The following is a 10,659-nucleotide window of genomic DNA, read 5'->3' as shown; positions in this document are numbered from 1 at the left end:
GGGAGGCTCTTTACTTCAATTAAGATAACGAAAAATCATTTTATCTTTTAGTTGGAACTTTAGGTGGTTCATGAAAAAAGATAGCGAAAAAAATGATTCCTAAAGTTGAGACTAAAAAGAATGTATAAACTAATGCTTCTATGCATTCAATCGTAGTTTACAATTATAGCTTCCATATCTATTTATTTGAAATCATCTCCCGGACAAAAAAAAAAGAACAAGATGCATGTAAAATGATAAAAAAATAAAATTATAAAATCTTTATTGTAAAATTAAATTTTATTTATTGGTAAAATAATATATCATTAAAAAAATATTATTATTAGTACCTAATCTATTATCATTTTTAATTTATAATTATGTAGTGTTACTATAGCATCAATCATGTTTATTAAATAATTTTTATTAGTACTATCTTTTTTAATTAACTCATATGATTTATTTTATAAATTTCTTTTAATAAAATCAACACAACGCATCAATCATCATAATTATTAACGATTTATTCACATAGTACTTACTAAGATGTAGAAAAATATTATAAAACTCTTCTATTAGTAAATTAAATATCACTTATAGATTAGAGGAGAAAATAAAACTAAATATTATCAAAATAATATTATTATAGTATCCAATTCAATATATTAGTATTATTATCTTATAATTATATAGTACTAATACGACATTAGTCATATTTATTAAATAATTTTTACTAGTAATATGTCTTTTAACTAATTAATAGGAAATATAAGATTTCATATATTTTGTTATGTAGTAGAATTTTAATTTTAATTTTAAATTTTAAATTTTAACTAATTAATCTCATTTTACTAGTAAAATTAAATATTAATAAATATATATTTTGTTATTATGTTTAGAAATATAAGATAAATTTTTATACTTGAATATATTATATAATTTACAAAATCTTATATTTATATAAATTTTTATTATTATATATAAAATATATTCTACACTGATAATATAAAATTACTAATACTATTATATAAATTAAAAAAATTATATAGTTTTAAGGAAAACTTCCGAATTTTGATGAAACTAATAAGTTTTGATATAACAAACTAAAGAAAACATTACACAAAGTGGAATCTTAGATAGAAACCCTAATTCTAATTTCATCTAAGACTCACACAACCTCTACCCTCACTGTCCCCAAAACTTGCTGCTATCGCTGTCGCCCTTGCTGCTATCGCTGTCGCCCTTGCTGCTATCGCCGTCGCCCTTGCTGCCTCTTCTGAATCCAGGTTCCCTCCATATCTGCCATCGCCTCCACCCTTGCTTCCTTTAGTTCGCTTTTAGTTGTTTCTTGATTTTAATTAAAGAAGTAATTTTTATTTCGTTAGTTTAATAAAGTCTGCTGCATAGTTAACTGGTTGATCTTGTGATTCTTTATAGATAAATATAGCATTAGTTGTTGTTAGTTAACTGCATATATGATTTTCTTTCATTTTTGTGTTTGCTTTTTTTTTTTTTTTGTATAAAATTAATTATGTGATTAAGCATATATAAAGTATAATTATTTTTTGTTTGCATATATTGATTCTTTCCGATACCTCTTTGCTTTGATTGCTATGTTGGTTTGTTACTGTAATGTTGTTTAAGATTGGTTTGTTGTAAAGTGAAATTCCATAATATTGTTGACTGTAATATTGTTTCTTTTTCTTAGATTATAAAATGTCAAATGCGGATAACATTGTTGAATATGTAGATAGTTGTACACATTTTCAAGAGATGGGTATCTGCTAGAGTGTGCCTTGAATGTTACGGCAAATAGATAACAATTTGTTTGGTAATGCAAATAGGTATCTACTGGAGCGCGTCTTGGAATGTTCATTGCCGCATTTTATGGCTTACAAAATAGAGTGTTCATGATGTTTTAAATATTGTAGCAGCTGGTTGGTTACATATATGGTTTAATTTGTAATAACTCGTGTCTTCTAAACTGATTTTGAAAATTTAGTTATTAAATTGTTCAATTCTTGTGGTGAAAATATGGTATATTTTTTTTGATTTCAATTTAATGTTAGTAACGTATATAACCTTTTTTTCTTTATTAAAATTGCATCTTATTTGGTTTTTATTAAGAATATTATTTTAAATTTTATTAAATTTATACTTGGGTTGTATAAATATATTGAACATTTAATGTTTTATACTTAAATTTGATTAGTTTATATTTTTGTATCTTTTTTGTTTTCATTAATTTCTGTTAAAATATTTTAGATTAATTATTATAAACGAGTTTGATAAATGAGTATTCATTTAAATTATCCAAATATTTATATAAATAGGTACTTAACGGGTAGGGAACCTGCTACCTATTTTTAAATATTTATAAAATATATCTAATAACTATTTAATTTAAACAGGTTTTAAATGATTCATGTAGTATGTAGGTATTTTTATTCGAATTTGGGATGAGTTTGGATAATAAATACAATTTCTTAAACGGATTTGGGACGGGTTTGAATACGCATCCTTTAATCGGGTTCGGGAACCTTAAATGGATGGTACCTATCCTTTTGACATTCCTAGTTAACCACTCTAGAAAAGAAAAGAAAAATAATTTTTTTTTTTACTTTTGGCTACTTTAGTTTCCCCTCAGTCCATCCAAGCAACAAAAGTGTAACCTTGACGAGAGAAGGCTGTAGTTCCGTTCGTTTAGTAAGTCTTGATGCAATGGCTTTTCTATTTAACAAATTTCAAGAGGTAATTATTAACAGATCTCTCTCCTTTTAGCCTAATCATTCTCCTTGTTTATTTGGGTTTTTCCTTATACCTCAAATACATATAAGTAGATAAACGATTTATGTTGAGGTATAAGTGAAGGAGTCAAATGATGCCAATGTTTAGGGTTTGAGCTATTTATTATGTGATGTAATCTTAGGCTGTGAAAACTCTTGCAAAGAGTCCTACATTTGCCAGATTTACCAGAGAGCCAAGGCAGCTGCAGTTTGCAATAGACATAAACCGTCTTTTCCTATATACCAGGTCAGGCTGTGTATCTTAGTTTATTGGCTTGTGTATCATGATGTATATACGCCCATGCATCCCAGTCATGATAACTGCTGCCATGCTGGAGATCTTCTTTTACATGGGTTGTGGTTAAATTACAGTGTGTGTCAAATTCTCAGTTGTTATTTAGATAGCAGTGTTATCAACTAGATAATTAAGACCTGCATATTTTTTACCTTGTATGGTCAGTCTATGGCTGCACTATGGAGTTTATTCTTTTGTCTGGCTCCTTCTTGCCATTTGCTTCCTCTGGATCTCAACTTTCTGTGACTGTCTTTGGATATTAAGATTTGGATTTGTAACAAATCCTTTGTTTGCATGGATTTGTAATAGTGGGAATTGGAAACAAAGTCATCAGGAGTTTAAATTACCAATCTATGAGCGTTTGAAATAATGTCAACCATTTCATTTGAGATCCATTTTTTTCAAATCCAAGATTTCAATTCAAATGCATGAAGCTAAACACAATTTGAAATCATTTCAAATATAGCTTGTATTTTGGTCAATTGCACATGCTATGCTAATAGTATTATTTGAGGGATATTTGAGGAACAAAGAATGTGAGTAGTACGGTAACTGGAGGATTGTGAATGTTGAAGTGACATTATCAAGTTTATAATAACCGATAAGTCCTAATAACCTAAATGTCCGATGATAATTTTCTTTTCGTTGTTGCAAACTCGCAGAGGTCAATAAGTAAGGGGGTGTTTGTTATCATTTTTGTTTTATGTTTTTCATTTTTCAAATGAAAAAACAAAATGTGTTTGTTAAAAGTGTTTATATTTTACTTATTGCTTAAAAACCAAAACTTCTTTTTAAGAAACCACTATTAATTGTTTTCATTGTTTTTATTTCTTCTTTTTCTCCCTCACATTCTCTTTTATTTTTATTTTATGTTTTTCTCCTTTTTTCTCTCCCCATGTTCTATTTCTTTCTTTACCTTTTATTCATAAGATTTTTATTTCAAATTGAGTAAAAGAAAAACTATTTTATCAAAATTAAAAATGAAAACATAAAATAGTTGTTAGTTTTTTATAAATAAAAATAAAAAACTACCAAAATAACCCTAATATTTGCATTTTTAAATATTCAAATTAAAAATCAGAACTCAAGAAAGTAAAAATAGTTGTATTTTATTTTGGTTTTACACTCAAATTTCATGTTTGTGTAATTCATTTTCTTTTAATGTTGAAGAAGTAATCTGAGGTGTCATGTGGAGATTGTCCTAGCCTTCTTTCATCTATAGCTTCTCTCTAGCTTTCCTATGGTATTGTGCAATTGGATGCCAATTTTGTTGCCTACAATGTGTTTTGAATACCTTGAATTCTTTGTATTTTCTTTTTTAAATTTCTTTAGCTACAATCGTTTGGGGAGGAATGCTGAAGATGCAGATGTAGAAGAGATCATTGAGATGGCTAGTACATCTTCTGTTACTGATCAGCAGAATCAAGTCCAAGAAAACATTCATTCTCAAATTGAAAGCTTCTGCACATCTATGGATGAAATTTTGCTTCCTGATATGATGAAAAGAAATGAGCTAGGTGAAGCACTGGCACAATTAGATCCTGTTCCTCGCCGAAGTGGCCTTAGTCTCGCTGTTGGGAAGAGTACTCCATCTACTGGCTGTCCTGGTGAGTTTAAATTCCTGACTGTACCTGTTCATTATCTGGAAGCCTTTCCAGGTATTTTTCTAGTTAATGATATTAAACTTGACCAATCTGACTTGTAATTAGCAGAAAATTTATTGATATGCTGAAAATTGCATCTGGCATCCTTCTTAATGGTCAACCAATTTAGTTGACTGTCCTGCTGTTGTGGTTGATATTACCCAATCCCTCTCCCTTTATCTCCTTTTTCTTGATGGAATCTGAAGGTTTTCAATTTGAATATCAAATGAAATTACTCCATTCTTCTTCTTTTGACAACGAAATCATGATTGTCAAGAGTTTGGGGGGATATGAATGTTCTCAATTTGAATATCAAATGACATATTCCCTCTTCTTCTTTAGAGCAAGCGCGCAAAGATGTGGGAAATTAAGGCATTAGCACGAATGGTAGGGATCAAACGTATTACATTAACTGTTATTTGGCTAAACATTTACACAAGTTTATGGCACTGTTGTGCTGGATCAATAGACTCTCATGTGGAGTTAGGGATTTAATTAGAGAGGTTGTGATATGTTAAGAGTGCAACTAGAAGTGATTTGGTTGTGCATACCATGTGATTTAGTTGGGTTTTAGGTTTTCTAGATATTATAAGTGATTGTAGGAATCTCTAATCGCCACCTGTGGCATGGAAATAGAATTGGGAAATGGAAAAATAATATTTTCCAAAAATATAGAAAACGGGAATGTCAAAACACGTAAAAATAAAAAATATAGGGGTAAATACATATACATTAATTTTGTATATAAATATTTATAAATATCATTCACTCAAATATAATTCTCTATCAATATATATTAAAAATAAAAACTCTTAGAAAAATAAAAATAAGTGTCTTTATAAGTTCCGTAATAATAAATAATATGAAAAATGAAAATGGTGCAATTCTATCACTTCTTTTGATAATATCTTCTTTTTCTGTTAGGAATTTGATGAGGATTTGAATCCTAATTGGATTAGAGATTTCATGTTCTTTTTCTTCATTTTTCTCGTTGAGGAAATGTGTTCTGCTTTTAATATATTATATAAACGGCCCAAAACATTGGAACTATGAAGTATAATACTGATTAGCCTTTTGGAACTATGAAGTATAATATTAGTTAAGATAAAGTTCGAAACCCAAACGAGCTTCCTTTTCTATCTTGTTTTTTCTCCAAATTTCACTCTAGGGGTAGAGAGCATTAAGGTCTCCTTCCTCTTGAACCAATCAGAATAGTCTGGTTTAGTACCTAGATCTAATTAGTTTTTCACACATTTTAATGGGCTAAGTGCCAAGTCATAATGTTTGGTACTTTTTTTTCCGGATTTTGGACTGATGATGCTAATTTGGTTAGAAGAAAAATGGTTGGGGTATATTTGATAAAAGAAGTTGAATGTGACAAATGGAAAAGGCATCAAAGTTTGGGACTTCTTCTGCTTGCTAATGTTAAACATAATACAGCAAGTTGCATTGAACTATATCCTATTTGTTAAATTTTAGTTTTTTTACTCATTATTGAGCTTCTTAACTGCCAATTGCAATTTAAAACACCTAAAAGCTCCAATTGAACTTGTTATTAAACTTATTTCTGGATAACCTTCCAATGGCAAAACAAACTCATGATGCTTAGCATCTTGCATAGTGCCATGATCCGATGGAATCTTATCCATCCTTTCCTCCATCTTCATTTTTGAAAGTTCAGTTTGAATGTCTTCTTTAACAAGGTGGTAATCAATTCATTGTAGCATCCTTGAGGGAAGGTATTAATCAATTTAATAGGATTTAGTGTTGTTGCTTGTACTATCCTGAAGACAATCTCTAAGTGGGATAACCATTATCCATTCTGTACATTTTCTTTTCCATGTCAATAGCATTTCTCAAGAAGAAATATTTTTCTTTCATGCTTAAATCTCCTTTTTGGGAAGCTATCATAGACTCTTTTTGCAAAATTTTGTTTTTGTTGGCATGTTATCACCATTTTTAGAGTCTAGTGGCCTAAGGCACTTGATACTTCCAACAAGAAGCTCTAGGAGAAGTAACATGAGGCATAAGAAAAAGATATACTTTGTTATACAGTTCTTGCGAAGTCTTTCTAGACAAAGATTTTTTTTACATTTGTAATTATTTGAGACAAGTTACTGCTTAAGCATTTGACTGGTGGCCCTTTTATCATTGAACTTGTAGTAAATATTTGATTGAATCCAGAAACTATAGGAAAAACTTGGAAGTCAATTAATTGAGTTGGATTTGTTGTGCAGTCTGTATAGTTTGATTGGCAATACTTGATTTTGTATAATTACTTTTATCTTTTGAATCTTAAAACTTAATAATTAAATTCCTTATTTGCATTTCCTTTCTTCACCATTTAATAGTTTGGTGGGTGGCAGGACAAAACAAGTCCGAACTGAAGAGCTTTTTCATTAGTACGCGGTACTCGGTGATCATATTATCATTCTTGATGAGGCTGTAGCTCAGTCTTATTTTGGACTTAAATCCTTGTCATCTCTCTTGTTTGAAAATTTAATAATATCGTCCATAACGTTTGGGAAAATAACTCTAGTCCTAAAATACTCCCGCTAATCTTATCCTAATTCTATATGTAATTAATTTAATTTCCTTATCCTAATAGGATTAGTTAGTGATCAGTCTCCTAATCCTGATAGGATTATGAAGAAGCATGTTGGAATCAAGGGGTTACAACTTGTGGGTTTTGTAGAACAAGGACATATACATGCATTGTAAGTTTAGTGATAGTCGACGAAGTGAAAAGAAAATGGAGCCCACTTAAATTGTGTGTCAGCACCCACAGCACCCACTTCAAATATCTTGATCTATTATCCTAGTAGGACAATGTAAGCTATGATGTTGAACCAAGATGGCTGAAGTGGAGCTATCCCACTGAAATACTATGCGACCCAAGACACAAATAAGCTGAAGAAGTTTTACCGCATTGCGGACGATCAGCTGTGATGTATGGTAATAAAGGTTGCTAAGACTCAACATACCACAAGATTAGTGTTGCAGAGGCCAGGATTAAAAAAAAAAAAGTCTGACCATAAAAGGATGGAAAAAGTTCCTAATCATTAGGGAAATGGTGGAAGTGGTACATATTGAGGACAAATTAAAGATGGATATTGAGATAGTGTAGACCAATCAATTCCTAAGTTAGGTAGGTTGAGCATAATATATTAGGATGGAAGAAATAATGAAGAGGCGTAGACCGAAACTATTTTTGGGAAAGCCTGGTAATAGAGGACTTAGTTTGTTTTACATCTTTCTGATGTCATAGTCCATAATCATGGTAAATTGAGGGAAAGGATCCATATAGCTGATCCTATCTAGTTTGGGGGTAAATGGAGGGAAAGTATCCATATAGCTATCCCATCTAGTTTTGGGACTAAGCTTAGTTGATTCAACTAGAGTAGAATTTAATGCGATTAATTTTAGTTCTGGCGCTAAAAGTGCCTCATACCCTACGTGTTTGTCTTTGATTTTATGACGTAAGGGAATTAGTAATTCTTTTGGTCTGTTTATCTTTTTGCTTTTACACGTGTCCTCATTAGTAAAGCAGTTGATAAAATAGGGGTATCTGTTCTTATTAGAAGTTTCATGTCATATTGACAGAGTTTTTATAGGCTTAGAATTATGTCTTTATTGATATTCAGCAATTATGTATGTTTGTTTTTCAATGATGCAATTCTATTCGTAAAAGTATGCTTTCTATTCTTAATCCCACTAGTTTGAGGCTAGCAGATTGTCCTTTGTCCCTGATGTCTTTATTTGTCCAAACCAGGCCATAATTTCATACGAATCAAGTTTTTCCCTGATGATGTTCCTCAGTTCTTAAAACAAAATTAGGGCCAAAGCAGATCTGTATGACTTCTAATAAATCTTCCTGAAATATAACTTAGTTCATTGAGATAATAGTATCACACCATTCACAATACTGCTTTCTGATAGTGTTGCGAACAACCAACTCTTGTGTTTCGACTTTCTGATCCATTATCTTAAATTCTTACAGTGTCATTCTCTGATGATTTGGACTAAAGATTGCAAAGTTCTGATTCAAAATAAATTATTCACCTAATAATTGAGGCCATGTGTTATCAGTATGGAGTTTGTCTCTAAATTCTCATGCAGATATAGGAGTACAAGCCATTTATTTCAATTGATTTAATATCCTTCTGATAATTGGTGTTTTTCAGCACAGCTATAACTGAGACAAGGCCATTGAAGAGTGGAGAAGTTTCATCCAGATTGAAGGGTCTCATTGGCTACACACTTAATTTAAAACCATCTCAGATACCCCACAAGGAAGCAGGACAAGGCTTATTCATAGATGGTGAAGCTGATGTTGGCTCTGTTATTGCATTCTACCCTGGGGTGATATACGCACCAGCTTATTATCGATATATCCCTGGATACCCCAGAGTTGATGCCTGTAACCCGTACTTGATCACAAGGTATGATGGTACAGTGATCAATGCTCAGCCTTGGGGTTTTGGTGGCGAAACCCGTGAAGCCTGGAACGGATTACTTGTGCCAGATGTTAGGCATAGTGTCCAAATTAGAGAGAAAGGTGTGGATCGATGGTGGAAAATGCTCAGTAAGCCTTTAGAAGGGACAGAATTTGGTTCTGCTGCTGAGGTCCTGGAGCAAAGAAACCCATTAGCTTTGGCTCACTTTGCCAATCACCCAGCCAAGGATATAGCTCCAAATGTCATGATTTGTCCTTATGATTTCCCATTGACTGAGAAGAACATGAGAACCTATATACCAAATATAATATTTGGCAACTCTGAAGAAGTGAATATGAGAAGATTTGGCAGCTTTTGGTTTCGATCTAAGGCAAAAGGTAGTGGGTCTGGCATTCCCATTTTGAAGGCTCTTGTCCTGGTGGCTACTAGGGCACTAAGTAATGAAGAAGTATTGTTGAACTACAGATTGAGCCACTCAAAGCGACGGCCAGAGTGGTATACTCCCGTGGATGAAGAGGAAGATCGAAGAAGATGGAGCTAACAATTTAATGTCGGGTATGAAAAGTATATTCTAGGACGGCAGTTAGTCCTGCTTCAGCTTCCTTTTGTTGCATTAACGACATTCATTAAAGAGACGACTCCAATACTTTTTGCTTCTCAATCTCTTTTAACAGGTAGTTCTAGATTGGACCGATTACTGGATTGTACATTACAAGTATTAAGACTAGATTATCTTTTCAGATTTGGACAGCTAGAGTTTTGAGCAACAGTTTTGCTTTCTTCTATTCCCTTCTTTCCAAAAAGAAAATAATAAGCAGACTTGTTGATTTCATGTATCTTTTAGTAACCATACTGAAGGCAGTACGAATTTCTACTGTTGGTGTTGTGAAATTAGTATTTTGATGCATCCGATTTTTGTTACTGCCATATTAGAATAGATGCTTATTGTAATAACGTCTTCCTCAGCGTGCAAAAAGCTAGGCTTTGATAAATAATTTTTCTATAATGTTCTTTATTTTAAAAAGTATAATTTGTATAATAAAAAGTATTTTAAGAAATATTTATATATAGAGTAAAAAAATTTATTTAAGTTCAATAGTTTTTTTATATTTTATTTTTATTTTTATGAGTACTAATAGTTTTAATTTTTTGTAATTTTTTATTAATAGAAAAATAAAAATAATAAATATTAATTAAATTAAATATATAAAATTTTATAGTGTATTTATTAAATATAGAATAGAGAGTGAAGTTTGGTTCTATAGGTAGAGAATTAAATTGATTTTCTACTTAATATTTAAAGAATACATAATGTATTACTTAATATTTAAAGAATACATAATGTATTAAAGTATCATTTTACGATATAATTTTTTAAAATAAAGAATTTAACATATATAAAGAATATATTATAAATGCTCTAACGTTATACCTTGCATTTTCCCTTAAGGTTAAACTGAACCGTCAAACCTTATTGCTTGCATTTTGCCTGAAGGTTA

General features: G+C 31.0%; 1 protein-coding gene across 4 annotated transcripts; it reads left to right on the top strand.

Moving 5' to 3' along the window:
* The first annotated feature begins 1,066 nt into the window (after nt 1-1,066).
* On the top strand, nt 1,067-10,067 carry LOC8277789. Of its 4 annotated transcripts, none has more exons than XM_015719937.3 (5): nt 1,067-1,265; nt 2,616-2,730; nt 2,909-3,012; nt 4,393-4,667; nt 8,893-10,067. In XM_015719937.3, exons 2-5 carry the CDS (start codon nt 2,701-2,703, stop codon nt 9,699-9,701), a joined length of 1,218 nt encoding a protein of 405 aa, XP_015575423.1. In that variant the 5' UTR covers nt 1,067-1,265; nt 2,616-2,700; the 3' UTR covers nt 9,702-10,067. The 4 variants fall into 4 exon arrangements, with proteins under 4 accessions (XP_015575423.1, XP_025013324.1, XP_015575424.1 ...); XM_048377955.1 differs by lacking the exon at nt 1,067-1,265 and adding an exon at nt 2,180-2,531; XM_025157556.2 differs by lacking the exon at nt 2,616-2,730 and having other exon boundaries at nt 1,069-1,265.
* The last annotated feature ends 592 nt before the right edge of the window (nt 10,068-10,659 follow it).

This window comes from Ricinus communis, chromosome 8 (assembly GCF_019578655.1).
Source record: "Ricinus communis isolate WT05 ecotype wild-type chromosome 8, ASM1957865v1, whole genome shotgun sequence".
Classification (NCBI taxonomy): domain Eukaryota; kingdom Viridiplantae; phylum Streptophyta; class Magnoliopsida; order Malpighiales; family Euphorbiaceae; genus Ricinus; species Ricinus communis.
Note: the sequence above shows the minus strand (reverse complement) of the source record. Positions and strands in the feature narration are given on the sequence as shown.

Excerpts from the sequence above, each read along its gene's own strand:
- LOC8277789 (XM_015719937.3), top strand. The coding sequence starts at position 2,701 with ATGGCTTTTCTATTTAACAAATTTCAAGAG. Across the intron at positions 2,731-2,908 it reads TATTTAACAAATTTCAAGAG|GCTGTGAAAACTCTTGCAAA; the intron begins GTAATTATTAAC and ends ATGTAATCTTAG. Across the intron at positions 4,668-8,892 it reads TCCATCTACTGGCTGTCCTG|CTATAACTGAGACAAGGCCA; the intron begins GTGAGTTTAAAT and ends TTTTCAGCACAG.